The sequence below is a fragment of the Penicillium expansum genome, assembly GCF_000769745.1.
Source record: "Penicillium expansum strain MD-8 chromosome Unknown contig348, whole genome shotgun sequence".
Taxonomy (NCBI): domain Eukaryota; kingdom Fungi; phylum Ascomycota; class Eurotiomycetes; order Eurotiales; family Aspergillaceae; genus Penicillium; species Penicillium expansum.
In genome coordinates this window covers 74,551-90,955 of record NW_015971310.1, presented here as the reverse complement: position 1 = coordinate 90,955, position 16,405 = coordinate 74,551, and the positions used below count along the sequence as shown (strand labels likewise).

The 16,405-nt window shown below is 49.0% G+C and overlaps 6 protein-coding genes across 6 annotated transcripts; 3 read left to right on the top strand and 3 right to left on the bottom strand.

Annotated features, from left to right (window-relative positions):
• Nucleotides 1-2,889: 2,889 nt before the first annotated feature.
• On the bottom strand, nt 2,890-4,882 carry PEX2_097740 (uncharacterized protein; the record flags this gene model as incomplete). Its single annotated transcript, XM_016747044.1, has 2 exons — nt 2,890-3,337; nt 3,399-4,882. 2 exons carry the CDS (start codon nt 4,880-4,882, stop codon nt 2,890-2,892), a joined length of 1,932 nt encoding a protein of 643 aa, XP_016598613.1.
• A 1,185-nt stretch (nt 4,883-6,067) lies between these two features.
• PEX2_097730 (MDM34 family protein) lies at nt 6,068-7,799 on the top strand (the record flags this gene model as incomplete). Its single annotated transcript, XM_016747043.1, has 2 exons — nt 6,068-6,372; nt 6,455-7,799. The coding sequence occupies 2 exons, from the start codon at nt 6,068-6,070 to the stop codon at nt 7,797-7,799; spliced, it is 1,650 nt and encodes a 549-aa protein (XP_016598612.1).
• A 504-nt stretch (nt 7,800-8,303) lies between these two features.
• PEX2_097720 (CCDC47 family protein) lies at nt 8,304-9,712 on the top strand (the record flags this gene model as incomplete). The annotated part of the gene is made up of 3 exons (XM_016747042.1): nt 8,304-8,355; nt 8,400-9,276; nt 9,337-9,712. The coding sequence occupies 3 exons, from the start codon at nt 8,304-8,306 to the stop codon at nt 9,710-9,712; spliced, it is 1,305 nt and encodes a 434-aa protein (XP_016598611.1).
• Nucleotides 9,713-10,087: 375 nt separating this feature from the next.
• PEX2_097710 (chitin deacetylase) lies at nt 10,088-11,041 on the top strand (the record flags this gene model as incomplete). Its single annotated transcript, XM_016747041.1, has 3 exons — nt 10,088-10,434; nt 10,537-10,901; nt 10,980-11,041. 3 exons carry the CDS (start codon nt 10,088-10,090, stop codon nt 11,039-11,041), a joined length of 774 nt encoding a protein of 257 aa, XP_016598610.1.
• A 1,085-nt stretch (nt 11,042-12,126) lies between these two features.
• Nucleotides 12,127-14,006, bottom strand: PEX2_097700 (cytochrome P450; the record flags this gene model as incomplete). Its single annotated transcript, XM_016747040.1, has 4 exons — nt 12,127-12,295; nt 12,386-12,555; nt 12,735-13,850; nt 13,917-14,006. 4 exons carry the CDS (start codon nt 14,004-14,006, stop codon nt 12,127-12,129), a joined length of 1,545 nt encoding a protein of 514 aa, XP_016598609.1.
• A 515-nt stretch (nt 14,007-14,521) lies between these two features.
• On the bottom strand, nt 14,522-15,961 carry PEX2_097690 (nucleoside transmembrane transporter FUN26; the record flags this gene model as incomplete). The annotated part of the gene is made up of 2 exons (XM_016747039.1): nt 14,522-15,715; nt 15,791-15,961. 2 exons carry the CDS (start codon nt 15,959-15,961, stop codon nt 14,522-14,524), a joined length of 1,365 nt encoding a protein of 454 aa, XP_016598608.1.
• Between the last annotated feature and the right edge of the window lie 444 nt (nt 15,962-16,405).

Below are 16,405 nucleotides of genomic sequence, written 5' to 3'. Positions count from 1 at the left end.
CATTTCATACCGAGTCTGATCGCCGGGCTGGGTGACGTCGGCAAAGGATTTCCAGTAGCGGCCGAAACACTTATTGAAATACTTGGGCTTGGACCTAATTCAGGTCCCTCACTAGGGCATCACAAGCATTTAATCTAAATAAAGATTATTCCTCTATAGGAATTCCTAGTCCCCTCAACGCCGTACCTTAAATCGCTTACTTAGTTCCTTCGTATCGCGGAGCTATAGGGCCCAGAATCCACTGTAGTATAACCTCAATAGGTAGTAGCTTGTCCGTCTTAAAGACTATACCGATAGTACTAACGCCGGAATCTTTAATATAACTAGGGGTTTATATCTAGGTGGGAAACTTCGACTGGTTGACTGTAGTCCTATTATTGATTGCGTTGGAGCTACCAAAGCGTTTTTTCCAGGTAGACTTGAAAACTCCAGAAGCAATACATCGTAGCACCTCCTAGCAGCGATTGAACACCTCCAATTCTGTCTCTGGCGTATCTTTGAGTGGACTGAGATTGGGAGAGGGGAATCCGACTGTGTCACTTGGGAAAGTCACTCGGGAAAGTGAGATTTAGCTTCGTAAATTCTGATGTATGTTGTTGTAGAAACTTTTCCTGCTCTGATTTTGTCCGTTTTCCGTTCTCCTCTGCGGTATTTGCGTTGTAAACATTAACATCGGGTACCTGTATTAGAACACAAGCTTAGTCCAGGATCCTATTGAGCTTAAGTTCCTGTACTCACTGTCTTTTTGCTTGGCCTCGGAGAATTTACTTTCTTGCTGGCGGTTTGCATCCAAGTGGGAAAGTTCGACTGGTTGACTTGAGTCCCATTGTTGATTGCGTTGGAACTACCAAAGCGCTTTTTCCGGGTGGACTTGAAAAGCCAAGAGGTAAGATATCGTAACACCTCCCAGCAGCGATTGGATACCTTCACTTCTGTCTCTGGTGTATCTTTGCGAGTACGGGATATGAATGGAACCACCGAGATGCAACCCCTGAGAACTGCGCAGCTTGTCATTACCCAAAGTAGCTTTCTTCTCAAGGAGCCCTTTGGCGTTTTCCTCTCCTCAAAATGCGTCAACTTCGGGTTGGAGCTTCGTGTAAACCAGGAATTGGTCGTCGGTGTTGCGACGAATGAACTGCCGTACAGGTGGTGTGACACTCTCAGTTCTTCTGGGGCGAAAAAGCGACTCCGTGGTGGCATTTGGATTCGAAGGCTTGAACCTGCTAGGGAAGATTGGTCCCGTGCCGGCTCTAAGCCCCGCGACAGGGGAGACATAAGGTGAGCAGGCCGGTATATATGATGCTGGGCCATGTTGGAAGTAGTACCTCGAGATGCGTGTTGGCTGAAAACTCCGAAAGATCGGTCCCCAACCCTAGGGCATCTAGATATATGGTGTTAGCTCTAGATGTTGAGGCTTCAAGGAGTGAAAACTCGCCAGGGAGAAGAGTGAACACAGTGGTGAGAGAAGAGTGAACACAGTGGTGAGAGGGGAAGAGAGGGGAAGAGAGTATGGAGGTCTCTGTGGAATGAGACAGGATTGAATAGAAATTTTCTAGGATTTGAATGATATAAGAGACAAACCAAATGGGGTCAGCGGCGATTACATCTGAGTACGTAATCTTCTGTTTACACACCTGAAACACTACAGCACTCGATTCTATGTTTCTCGACAAACAGGCCCATCCCAACGCATTTCAGCCTGCCCAAAAACCCACTTTAGATCTACCGAGGGACTCAGGCTGGCTACTAGGAAAACGAGGGTGATATGTGATATGACCAGTTTCCAGCTGGCACTCAGCGCTCAAGAGCCAGCAATCGAGCCTTTGCTGCTGAAGCTACTCCAAGGTGCATACCCAGACAATGGCGGAGCAAATCCAAAATCTGACTGCTCCTTTGTTTACAGAAATTCCATCCTAAAACACCAAATCCGTGATTATACAAATTTCGCTCTTGAGAAAGAAGGCCCTGCGGGCATTGAGTACCCACATACAAGCAACCGAGCTGAACTACGAGCTGTCATTGCTGCTACGCAATCTCCACACTGGGTTGCTGAAGGATGTCGCTGTCTAGTTATTGCCACGGATTCGGAATACGTGGCGAATGGTGTGACTCGATGAGCAAAAGGATAGGTACGGAAGGACTGGAAAACGAAAGTGGGAGCGCCTGTTAAAAAAAAACCAGGACCTTTGGCAGTGCTTACTAGGGGAGGTGGAACGGTGGGATGAGGAAGTAATGCGTATTCAATTCTGGCGTATTCCTAGAGGATTGAATACAAAGGCGGATCGATATGCTAAAGAAGCTACTTGTAAGGGTGTATTTCAAGAATTCCGCGGTCCCTTTAGCATCGTTATTTAAGAGCATCTGAGCACAGAGTTGTCAGATCTACCAGCCGGCAGGTTCAAAATCAACCTTGGAAGTTGTTGACTCTAAATTGACCTGAGGAAATGGCCGTGGGGAAACCGTTTCCAAGATCCTTCTGGATTCTATTATTGCATCAATGAATCTTCCAAACCTGTTGTCTGACGATTATTAACTAAAGCTTGTTGGGCAAGCCTATGATATATCCCTGGGGAAAGTAAACTAGGCGCTAGCTTGGGATAGCTTAGGGAGCTTGCTGGGTAGGACTTGGACGACTTCACTGATACCAGTTGATTTTTTTTTTCTTTTTTACAATATCTTATATTCGAAGAAACGTGCAGTCATTAAAGAACAATATCATTAATCTATCCACTCCTTTATGCTGGTGGCCCATCTAAGGTAACGGACCTTTTATTTGAACACCCAGCCCCAAGCCCAAAGTATGTAAACAAATGATAACTCCCAGCCATGCAAATTACGAAATCCATGTAACTCCCTGTGTGCTAATGCTTTTTGTATACCAAGGGATCGTCAGAAAAAGTCTTGTTCGCCTAGCCATTGCGAGTCCATCGCGTAGGCCACCAAATCCGCGGCGCAACACATGTCTTCATGTCCATGCTCCAAATCGAGCAGTTCGAGGACGGCATTCAGCCTGTCATCGAGTGTTTGCTTGAGCCGTGAGATACCAGCCTGCATTTCTTTGGTTTGTCTCTCCTTGACGAGGGACCCGACCATGTTTTGGTCTTTCCCTTTCGCTGTCTCCGGTTTCGGTGTCATCTTGTTGGGCGAGCAAGATGCAAGAGCCTTTCGTTGTGGCTGTGCAGGCAATGCTTCAGGTTTGCGGTTCTTGAACAGACTCTGGAGCAGGAACAGTAGCCAGACCAAGTTGGTGCGTGGGGAGTATTCTGCCCAGATGCCAGGAATATCCGCCACCTTTTCTGTTTCTATAGGGCAACCAGTATAGAGTGTTGCGCGCATACTGATTTTTAATATTAGCAAGCTGCTTAAGAGAGTGAATGATTAGGCATGGGGCAGCATACTATCGGTAGGTGTTTCTTTGCATAATCTCGTCTTCATCTTGTCCAATGGCATCGAACAATTGCTTCTTGTCCAGATCTGAGGACGCAACTTCAGTGAGACCGGCGGGATCATCGGTCAGGAGGAGATCCGCCCGAGAGAGCGAGTAGTCGATAATGGTAGTTTCAAGGGAGCTGATTCCAAATCCACTGGAGGATCGCTGTCGTGCAACATCGTGTTCTGTGGGGGGATCTATGCAACCATCTTCCCGCGTAGAACGTATGCAAACATTTCCTAAATGAAGATCTCGATGTTCGAACATAGCATACTCCTCTGCCCGGGCCAAAGCCATGGCAACTCCCCAAAAGATATCATAGATCTGGAAAATCGACGACCATGCGAACTTTTCCAGTTCACATCCCGCATCGTCCATCTCCACGATCGCCCATAGCTGCGTATCGGGATAAGCTCTTTTGTTGGACGGGTTAGGATTCATGCAGTCGTCTTTGGTCTTCTTATAGTGGTCCCATGCATTTTGGAATGACTCTGGGAAACGACCTTGAACAACATGAATCTCTCTGAAGCGAGCAAACCCAGGGATCGGGTCCAGGTACTTGAGCATCTTGACCTCAGCAACAATCTCATCAATGGTGGTGAACTTTTTGGATCCGAGACCACTCTTTGCGCGCAGAGGCACAACCTTGAAGACTCCATCGCCATATGATTTCAGTTTAGCCAACTTTGATTTTGACACCGCTGTCTTACAAACTTCTTCCCGTAGGTGAAGTTTGTAAACTTCACCGTAGGATCCCTCTGCGAGTTTTGCGACATCGAACATGTTCGCTGATCGCGAAGCCCATGAGTCGAACTTCTGAATACCTTGCGCAGCAATTGGAGATAGTGCCTCATTCAAAATTGGGCTAACATACTCGCTGGCTTTGCTGTCATGGACAACTCCAGATGACCGTCTGGACGCAGGAATCTTCTTTCTTTCCGCTCTCCTTCTGTCGGAAGATGTACTTGGCTTTTCTCGATCCTCGCTCGTGGACTCTGATGTCGTAGTTGGGGAATCTGATGTGACTTGAGGGAGATTTTCTGGAGCCTGTGGGCATATTCTGACCTCCACCATCGTTTCGCATTGCTTCTGTTTTGGCTTTGTGTCCTCCAGGGAGGACTCGACGGAGGATTGCGTTGTCGGAGTGTCCGAAGTATCCTCTATCGTGGATGGACTCGATTCATTGGAGGGGATTTCCGTCAAATATTGCTCCTCGCTTTTAGTCTTTGGAGGTTCTGCATGATTGTCTGGTTGAGGGGTTGGGTCGTCATCGATTGTCACTTGGGCTAGTTTCGCCTGGAGGCTTCCCACGGGGTCGACATGTTGGGTCTTGGATTTGGTCTCTCTGGCGGGACTTCCTTGATCGAATACTGCCCTGGGGGCATTGGCTTTTCGTTTCCCGTACACTCTGCGCTGAGCCACTGACTTGGGCTTGGGTTGTTTGGGCTCCATTGGTGTCGCGTGACTTGAAACTGGCGAGGGTGACCGGGTTGACATTGTCGGGGGGGATTTATACACCCAGTATATTAATCCGGGGTGTAGAATACCTGTGTTTGGGGGTTTCAGGATGGTTCTGTTCGACAGAATGAGGCCGAGAATGATGATCTGGGCCAGCGGTAATGGATCGTGTTGACGTTTAGCCTAATTGGGATTAGCGTAGAGTTGCTGCGGTGAAAACTTTTTGCCTTTGGCCTCGACGTTGTAGACTGATATTGGACTGATATTAGACTGTTGTATACTTTCTATATAGATCTTGTATTGATCTTATGGGCTATTAAATGTATAAGCAAATTGTTGTGATTGTATTTTGAAAGAAACATTAGGAAATTGTTCAAGAATACGGCAGAATTCCGGGGGAAGTGTATACTTCTACAACCCTTAGAGTATATATGCGACAAATTTCAGGCTTTATACGGAGTACCAGGGATACAATTCTTATTTTAATTGCATTACTCTGACATCTTGACTAGACTTTCCCTCGGAATCTTTCCCTTACATCCTACATGAAACGAACGTGGGACTCTGACCTTTGAAGATCTGCAGCCCCGTGCCTGTTTTTGTAAGTTATACATAGTAGGACACCTTCAAGTTCAGAGACACTTCCCGTGTTTTCCCCCCTTTCTCCAGATTTCGGGGCAGAATGGTCATAAAGTACTCCGTACTCCGTATTCAATAAAGCCCAAGAGTCTAGATACATGCAAGCCGGATTGCTCTGACCGGTGAATGGCCTAGTACTATCCACAGTGGACATCAAGGTCGGGGCTGACCGGAAGTGGTTCCTGCAAGTCACATTGTGACGTACCGGGTATCCCTATGGCACCGAAGGAATATATTATCAAGAAGAAAAAGAAAACAGAAGAAAAGGAAGAACACTAGTGGAATGATACATCCAATTAATCCTTTTTTAACAAAACACTAAAGAAAATCTAAAAAGAAAAAAAAATCATAAAAAGTCTAGTGACTCGGAAGCACGCGCCTCGGGTGTGCACTTTGCCTTTTTTTTTTTTCCTTTTCGTTTTCCGCCTCCCGCCTCTCCCTCTTTTACCCTCACATCTCATCTAATGTCCTTGTAATACCTTTTTTTAATACTCTTCTCGATGCTTGGGCATGGCGTTCAACTTCAACTGGTCGCCTTTGATGGCGGACGCGAGTTTTTATACTCGCGCCCAAGATCTGCTCACTGCCGCCCTTAATAAATCGCCAAAACCCCCCATAATCGTCGACGATATTCACGTCACCGAGTTGAACCTGGGATCCATTCCCCCCGAACTCGAGATTTTGGAAATCGGTGACTTGGCTGAAGATCGCTTTCGAGGCATCTTTAAAATGTCTTATACCGGCGACGCCTTTCTCACCTTGAAAACCCGAGTTCAGGCGAATCCACTCAATACCTTCCTCGTCACACGACCAACTTTCGGTTCGCCAGTACCTCTTGCTGCAGCGTAAGTATTCGGTCTCACTTCTCTCTGCTTTGGCTCCAACCTCTCAGATGTGCCGTGCCTACTGACACTGTCGCGATTTTAGTACCCCGCTCACCATTCCTCTACAAATCACCCTCTCCGACTTTAAACTCTCTGGATTCGTCATACTAGTATTCTCAAAACAAAAAGGAATCACAGTCGTGTTCCGTAATGATCCGCTTGAGTCGCTCAAGGTTTCCTCGACCTTCGATTCGATCCCGTTCGTGCGCGACTTCCTACAAAAAGAAATTGAAGCTCAGCTCCGGATATTGTTCATGGACGAGCTCCCCGCCATCATCCATCGACTTTCGCTTCGGTTATGGGTTCCAGAATATCGCACAGGGGAGGAAATGAACGACGAGACCGATAACACAGCCAAGTCACGCAGCGAAGGGCCCGGCCAAGATCCTCTCGCTAGTCCGCCACAGGATCCCGTCGACTCACTCGGAAATGCATTGAATGAGTCGGAAATCGCGTCGCTCTCTTTGGATTCATCGGTCGAGACCCACTCCCTTTTCTCGCAAAAGAACCTCCTTCGCTTGGCCGCCCTGACAGACTCACAACGTACCCTGTCGTTGTTCACTCCCTCGATCCAGGAAGTGGTGTACCGAGCATGGACTTCTCCAACTGATACCAGTGATATTCATTCGAGCGTGATTTCTCCACTGAGCCCGACCCTTTCGCGAGCACACTCCCAGATGGGAAGCATGTCTTCACTTCACGAAACCGCTAGCACTGTCTCCATGCAAAGTCGACCATCCATGTCCAGCCAGTCATTCAGTACTAGTACCTATGGTCTGAGCCTAGGCGCTGGACGTCATTCTAAGGCCCATGCCCGGAAACGCAAGAAGCGTGTTGTGGATCTGCGCCGCCCTAAGACAACCGATGACGTTATGAGTGTTAGCGATGAGAGTGTTGTGACTGAGTCGTCTAGACCCCCTTCTATAGCCTCCGCGCCTCTCCCTATTGTGAATGAGCCGTCAGATGACCCAGTCACACCACCTCTGTCACCCGAAGCCGACTCCCATTTGCCCGTTATCCCCGAAAGGCATTTGGCCAGCTTTTCCCGCCCAACCCGTCGGGATGGGGACTTATCATATTCCCATGAGACCATCCGCGGACCCAAAACAGAGGACGTGGAAGCGACCCCTCGTGCTACTGTGCGTGGCTATCCCCAGGAGAAGGCGGAGCCGGGACCATCTAGCAGTCAGCGACCCCAGTTGCCTGCGACTGTTCTTCCGTTCAGCAAAGACGAGAACGCCAATGAAAGCGTCGATTCCGTCCTGGTTGAGAGACTCGCCGGTGAAATCGCTCGTCGGATGCGCGAGGACAAGCTTATGACAAATGCATGCAGCGGTTTCTGGAGCCGTCAGCACGAAGACAGTCCTCCCCCAGCGTACGGCCACTGAGCGCTTACATTTTCCCCCCACACTTGAGTAACCCTCGAGCATGACCGTTACGATTTCCTTACTTTTCCTTTCTTTTTCCTACCGTTTCTTGGTTTTGTTGTTCTTTCTTTTTTTTTGGGCTAACTGATGTTTCTTTGGAGCGGGATTGTACAAAATTGGGGTCTGTCATGGTACAGCTGGCGTTGAGTTTTGTCCGGGGGTTTCATTTTTACATGATACCACACTCATTAGCCATCATTATTTTTGTATTTCTTATTTTATGGGTTATCGAAGGTACCTAGAGAAGATTGGATATTTGGAGTTTATCAATTATATTTCTCTTTGTCAATTGCTTCAATTTGCTCCAATCGCATAAATCGCCTAATTATCTCCGATGCGGGTCAAAAAGCTGGAGACAGCGCTAGACCCGGGAGGAACTTAGCTCCGCACCGGGCACCACGAACCGGACATCTCTCGATTCCTTCCCACTCCTTTCCCTTCCATCCATATCACATCAATCCCAATATGGCGGGCATGTTCAAGAACGTGTTTGGCTCTCAGCCTAAGCCCGATGATGGTATGTTAATTGATATATCTCAATTGCTGAGCTAACTCTGGTAGACTTCGCCGACTTCGTGGAAGCTCCCAACCCGTCGCCTGCCTCCCTCCTCGCCGACTCGACCGTCGTCCCAGCTGCCAACACACTGGCCGCTCAGGCGGTCCCCTACACGGCTTGGTACCGAGTATGGGAGAGGACATCCCCGAGCGATTTCAAGCAGGAGGCAATGATCATGCCCGTCATCCTCTTGATTGTCCTCTTCCACCTCTGGGGAACGCGCAAGAACCGACGTAGGGCGAGGGACTGGGCGCAGGCCCATGGACCTTCTCTTCAGAAGGAGTTTGCCGTTGTCGGATTTGATGGAATCGCCCGACCGGCTCCCGTGGAAGGCGAGATCACCGTGGAGCTCGCCAACCCCGAGTCGCTCTTGAAGGAGAGATCTGCCTCCGAATTCGCCGCGTATGCGACTGGCCGCCAGAACGTTGCCTTCCTCGACGTTAACATCAAGATGCCCAAGCGATACAACCCTATCACCTTCGTCATGGAGTATGCCTTCAGCTTCTTCTTTGAGAGCTGGGAGCCCCCCGTTGAGAAATATGAGGCTCTGCTGTATGCTTTCGATGGCAAGGAGAAGGACTTCGTTCCCGTTCTCGCTAAGGATTCTGTCCCCGTTAAGGTGCCTAGCTCGACTTACGACGGCTTCATCTGGGCTGTTGTGCACAAGAGCCACATGCGCAAGTTCCGCAACGACCGCTACGATGCCTCTATCACTTTCTCTAAGGACAACCCCAAGCTCCCCTCGTGGGTGACCGTGATGACTGAGAGTGCCGAGATTAGCGATACCCTCCTCACCCCGGAGTTGATCCAGGCCATTGAGCAGGCTGGTAATGACTTTGAGTACTTGATCGTCACGGACCAGCCCGTCGACAGACCCACTAAGTAAGTAGCATCAGTGCGGGACTTTGATCATATCAGTTGCTAACAAATGTGTGTTCCCAGGATCGAAGAGACCATCCCCAAGAAGCGCATCCAGCTCTCCGCTAACCTCGCCTCCTCCGCGTCCGGCTACGCCTCCACTCTCCCTCTCTTCAACCAGTTCCTGCGCTTGTCCGACAAGCTGGTCGCCTCCGCCCACTTCCGTGGCGAAGTCATGCGCAAGGTCCGTAACGTCCGCGAAGAGGAGATCAAGAAGCTGCGCCGTGTCGACGAGGAAGAGAAGGCCGAGGAGCGCCGCATTGCCGCTGAGAAGATTAAGAAGGATGAGCGTGAGCGCATCCTGCGTGGATTGAGCGCCGAAGAGCAGCGCAAGTTCCTTGACCGTGAGGCTCAGAAGGGACAGAGACGCCAGGCAAAGAAGAGCACCCGCAAGGGTTAAACGGGGTGTCTTGTGTTCTGGAGGATTTTTATTCTGTCTTCTTGCACCTTTCTGTGGGAAAGCTGTGGGTTGAATGTTTTATCCTGCCCTTTTGATACCTTTTTAATTTGATGTATTCATATTTATTTGTGGAAGATATAATATCTACCATAGAATTGGGGATGCAATCTTCAAACGTTCAGCTATATTCAATTCAGATTTTATGTTCAGCTTATTGAAGTGTGCGTCTGATTTGGATCCCAGGAAGCAGCGAAGTAGATCCTTGCTGTCCCATACCTCGCCAACATCTCAACCTCAGCTCATTACTCCAATCCAACATCCACAGTCATTTGAGTTATCCTTATATACTCCGTCCTGGTTCATTCATTAATCGCAATGCATTTCCTCGCCCCCTTAATTCCATTCCTTCTTTCGGCTACAACCCTATCCCAAGCCGCTCCCACAGGGAACAGTATCAAAACCGATACCACCAACATCACCCAGATCAACGCCTCCAAATTACCCGTCGGAGCCATAATCACCCACTGTACCACTCCAGGCACAATCGCCCTTACTTTTGATGATGGCCCGTACATCTACACCCCCCAGATACTAGATACACTCGCCGAACATGGCGTAAGAGCAACCTTCTTCCTCAACGGCCATAACAGAGGAAACATCGATACCTCCCCCGAGATAGTTCAGCGTGCATGGATGGAAGGACACCAGCTGGGGTCTCATACGTTCGTTTATACTACCCACCTATCCACCCAATCTCTCTCTCCCAGCCCGGCCCAGCCCGGCCGGTCCAAGCACCAACATATACTAACCAAATAACCATCCAGATGGAATCACCCATCCCTCGACACCCTGCCATACGAAGAAATCGTGCACCAAATGACAATCCTCGAAGAAGCCTTCCTGCGCATCCTAGGCTTCTTCCCGACCTACATGCGCCCCCCGTTCCTCAGACATACGCCCGTCGTTCTCGGCGCCATGACTGATCTGGGATACCATGTCATTGGGGCGAGTGTTGACACGAAGGACTTTGAGAATGATAATCCTGATACAAACTGGATTAGTTTTGAGAAGTTCAAGAGGGAGGTTGATGCCGGTGGGACGATTGTGTTGGCGCATGATGCACATCAGTATACCGTCGAGATTTTAGTCGATAATATGCTTGCGGATGTTGAGAGGAGGGGGTTGAGAGGTATGTTTTTTCTTTTTTCTTTTTTCTTTTCCTTTTTCTCGGTGGCTATGGGCTGAGGCTAACAGGTTTACGTGATAGCTGTTACTGTTGGCGAGTGTCTTGGTGATCCGCCTGAGTATTGGTACCGTGCTGGGAGGTAGATGGTCTGTGTTGATAGGAGGTGTGTTTTAATTTCCTGAATGTTTTGAGCGGTTGTTTCTTTTTGGTCTTTGTACTTGGGCCAAGGGCTGCCTGTGTATAGAATCCCTAGGTTTCATTGAACTTGTATGTTATTCTTGACGAGGCTTTCTATATACATGCATGCATGGCTAGTGTAACTCTAGGCTAATAATATGGACCACCTATCTTTATATAAGAACTGGTGTCTACGGTTTTCATAACCATTTCGCACCTCCCTTCACGACACTTCGTCAATCCACACTTTACCTTCAACTCGATGCTTATCTTCCCCTGGATACTAGACTTTTCAAGTGGTCACGCGGCTATCACTGCCTTGGTATATCTGTTTAATATCACCTATCCTACTCCATTCCACACCATATCCCTACACGAGTAGACTAGCTAGATGTCTCAGAGGGGCGGGAAGCTGACGTACGGGACACTGGTAGGTAAGCTAGGTGTCATAGAGGGACTAATGTGTGGCACCTCGGTGGGCAAGCTAGGTGTTGTAAAGGGAAACGCGGTTGGCGTGGCCTGCATCTTCAGTAGGGTGGGGATGGGCGTGCTAGATAGGCTTGCAAATAGAATATCCTAATTGTCTGCATTTTTACATTTTCGCATACGAAATACATGACTTTGCCCTCTATTACCTGAACTTATGGAAATAAACTAGTTTAATTTCTTGTCGAGGAACATGCCACAGCCATCATAAACCGTCTATCAGTTTCCGGCCCAGTGGCTATGCCCGTGATAGAAGCGTATGTATTCGATTTTTTTTTTCTATTCTAGCGGAAAGGGCCCGCTTCCAAATGCTTCCGACCTTTCGTACCGGGGGCAATAAGCCCTAGTTGATTAGATGCATCCATATGTTATGTACTGACAGTCCCAGGGAGGACGAAACAAACAGCCCAGCCGCAACCCCGAGACAAAAAGAAAGAAAACGCCTTTTCAAAATAATCGACAAACGCTTTTCGGCCCTATGCTTTTCCACAGTCGAGACAATGATCTGTCTCAACCGGTGTAGTAGAAAAGAGATGTCGTCAGTTCATTTCGTAAATTCGTACACTTAGAGTGCAGATCCAGCACCAGCACGGAAGAGCTTCACCATCAACTCGGGGCGGCTCCAGAGCGAGAAGGACTTCTGGTCAGTCCAGCTCAGAGACTCAGAGAGCAGCTCCAGGTCGAAGTTCCACAAGAGCTTCGCAAGCAGGAGACGCATCTCGGCGTTCGCAAGGCTGTAGATTAATTGTTAGCAAACACTGCCAGGTACGACTCAGGCGAAAACACAGATGGGGTAAGTGGGTAGTAATGGAATAGGTGCTTACTGTTGACCGAGACAGTTCCGTGGACCGTAGGAGTAAGGCTGGAAGACCTCCTTCTTGTCGTTGCTGTACTCGTCAGACTCGTTCAGCCAGCGTTCTGGGACGAATTCCTCGGGGTTCTTGAAGTGCGAGGCTGCGTGGAAGGCGGAGTACAGCGAGATGGAGACGGAGACCTGTTTGCATTCAACTGCTGTCAGTATCAAGACTATCAAATTGGAATCGTGTTTTGTGTGTTGAGGTGGGAATAGTGAAGATGGAACTGTCTTAGTAGAACTAGCTCCATGCACTTCTCATATTGTCCACAAAATACTACACACTAGGGCTAGGGCTAGGATTAGGATTTTGTACTCACATTTCCAGGAACGTATTGGCCATTAATCATTGCTCCGCCTTCGGGGACAATGCGCGGAAGCATAGAAGGAATTGGCGGGTAGATGCGCATCGCTTCAGTCAGGACAGCGTTCAGGTACGGGAGGTCCACAAGGGTGGACAGCTTGATATCAGCGTCCTTTTCGAAAGCATCACGAATCTCCCGGATCAAGCGCTGGTACTTGTCACGGCAGCGCAAAAGGTAGTATGTCACACCAGAGAGCAGGGCAGCGGTAGTCTCACTACCAGCCAGGACGAACACGGCCGAGTTTGCATCCATCTCCTCAGGCGACATACCCTTTCCATCCTTGGCGTGCTTGAGGATGTAAGAAGTAAAATCTGGGCGGGTAGCACCGAGGGCAAGACGACGACGGACCTTCTCAACGCTCAGGTCGAAGCTAGCTTGGCGTTTCTGGAGAAGATGCTTGGGAACCAGGACGCGGACCAGGGGAACGAGGAAAGGGTAGAACCAAAAGACCTTGAGGTAGGCACTTGCCTTGACGGCATCCAGAATAATTCGAACCCACCAGTGGTATGTGCTGGCTGACAAGCAGCCGAAGGGTTCTCCAAAAGCGAGGTCGCCAATGAGGTCGAAGGTGGTGAAATTAAACCAGCAGGTGATGTCAATGTTTTGAGACACGGAACTTCCCATGAGACCCTTGAGCTTTTCGATGAACATGCTAGCGTACATCTGGAGGATTTCTTCCTGCTCGCGCAGGGCTTTGTTGGAAAAAGCGTGGGTCAGCAAACGGCGCATCCGGGAGTGATCATCTTCATTGGCTGTGATGATTGCATTGACACCGTTGGGAGTGGGTGCATACAAAGCCGGATCCTTGACGAAGACCTTCTGTCCCTTCTTGCGGTGACCGTAGATATCCTTCCAGGCGGGTGCGGCACGGTAAACGAGGGCATTGGGGGCAATACGGACCACGTCTCCATACTTGTCGTGGAGATGTTTCATAGTCGAGTGCTGCTTACCCTGTATATCCCAGATGAGGTGGACCAAAGGAGTGATGGCAGCCAGCTTAGGGCCAGGGTAACCACTCAGAGGGTGGAAGCAGAGAGTGTGGATTATCCAGCCCACATAATAGACACACAGCTGTGGGTTTTGATTGAAATGAGACACGCACTCCTTCAATATTTGGTCTCGTATATCAGTACTTACCAAGACAAGGAGTCCACTCAGCAGACTCCAGAATGAGGGGACGGCTAGGGCATGGCACCAGCTGCCCATAGCCAAGGAATCGAAAACCATGATCAACAACAACTAGAGACTGTAAGATATACGACCAAAGACATCCAAGGATGTTATTCTTACTGAAAGACAACCGAAAAACAAAGGTCAAAGGAGGGAGTAGTGTGGGGGAGGGAAGAAGAGAGGAGAAGGAAGAGAGAAGAAGGATGAAGGAACTGACCAGGAGGGGACCGGGGGTGGGCAAACGACAGATGGGATGACAGGAGACTTACAATAGGAGTTGACTGGGGGACGTAAAATGGTAGGGGACTGTTTAGTGGAGAGCTTTTAGAGTCCCAAGTGACTGTGCGTTTAAGAATGATTGAAACCGCGTAGGAGACAGCCGGCAAACTTCGACTTGAAGTCTCAAGTTAGGGCTCCTACTCAAACGGAAAACAGGGGCCACATTAAAGGGCTCAATGGCTCACCTAACAAAGAAGTACTCATGCTGAGATCAAGTAATGGGAGAATTCTTATGGCTCGTCATTCATTATATTTGGGTCTACTAGATGGCAACAAATTATATAGCACCGAAATCAACCACTGGCAACAGAAAAACTCAACAAGCTCCCAGCAGCCAGTCCACCAACAAGAACCAGGCTCATAAATCCACCAGCAGCCGGCCTTTCATCGGCAACAACCCAGTGACTAGCACCCATCATACAGCTTGTCCCCAGGTACCCATTGGTTGCACCAAAGAAGAACTGTACAAGGAAATAGAAAACGTCACTCTTGACGGTAGCACCTTGGCCGTTGACGTTGCAGAGCTGGTACATGGGAATGAAAATAACACGGGCAATGGCCACAATGGCAGCCATCTGAGGATGTTGCCCCAAGGACACTCCTGGAATAGCCACGCACATTCTCCCAGCCAAGTCACCCAGGTTCCAAATCAAGAAAGCCAAGGGAACAAAGACACTAGGATCGTAGATCCGTGAACTTGCAGGGTCGTTGACAGACTGGATTTCCGCAGTGTAGACTGGGAAGACCATAGACACCAAAAAGCAGACGAACACAGCGAATGCCAGGAACCGCAGCTTAACGAACAAAGTCCAGAGGCTGACAGTTTTGGAATGTTCGCGGTCATCCGCAATAGACTCATCATCGTCTCTTGTCGACTTTTGCGTCGAAGAAGGTTGTTGCCTCAGAAGATAGAGGAAGGCCAGCAGAGCAATGACCGAGACACCCGTAGAGGTTAGAAAGTAAATAAACGCTGACGTCGACGCACTCGTCTGAGGCATGCTAGGATCTTGATCTTTACCAATGCTATCCTCCTTTGGTGGCACAGCTAGCACAGAGAAAATCTGAACAATGCAGGGCAGCACACCGGCAACACCCTGTCCACTCATAATAGCCTGGGTATATTCCTCCCTTCCATACCCGGAGACGTATGCAAACACGCCATTCTGGTTGATACCAGTGGCCAGACTCGCGGCGCACACCATCACCATCAGGAAGCCAAAGTACGTCCGCGGTGAGGAATCGGTCATGACGACTGCCGAGAAGGCCAGAATAGTGAACACAACAGAGTTCATCAACAGCGAAAACGTTATCCGCCGTGGATAGGAGGCGTTCTTCTGTAGCTTTGCTAGGGCATAGGCGGCTCCGAGGTTGGTGACAGTTGACATGGACTGAATCGACGGTTGGTAGTGTAGTCTTGTCCAGTCATCCGACTGGAATCGGCTGTAGAAATATGGTGCCGCGGCAAGGAACATGTTCCTAGATTGTGCTCTACGTTAGTTACGGTTGGCCCAACACATATAGCTTGCTCCTCCATTCCCGGAGACTGTTGGGTTTACTTACCAGGCCCACAGCATAGACACTCCGAGGAGGAAGAATATTCCATACTGTAATCTTGAAAAAGGAGGCTGCTGGTGTCGCTCCGTGTATGTCGTCTCATCGGCGTCGTCTGCGGCGGAGTCCTGCAGTCGCTCATACGCCGCTGGACGGGCGATGAGACTACGTATGCGGTTCATGGCTGTCTTATTCAATCCCTACCCCTTATGTATAAGTAAAAGGTTCGTTAAAATAAGGGGGTTATCTCATAGCAAAGAGCTGTAATATGCTGCTGAGGTCGGCCCCGGGGGATATGACAGGTTACTAAGCAGGATATGTCACGGTCTCGGGGGACCCGCACGGGACTCCGGCCCCGTCAGGCGGGCGATCTGTAAGTTCTCTTGTTACTCACCTGCCATACCTTTTATAGTACTACCTAGGTACTTAATTAAATAATTACTAGATATATTCAAAACAATAATAATTGTACACTGATGTAGTCTCTGTCCTTGACGACGTAGGACTATGAATCCGATTCATTTGACTAAGGATGATATAAGGGACGTTATATGTAAGAACACTCTGGTGTAGTTTTGGATGCTCTTTTGGGTATCTTTTTGGATAATGGGGATAAAAAGCATAAA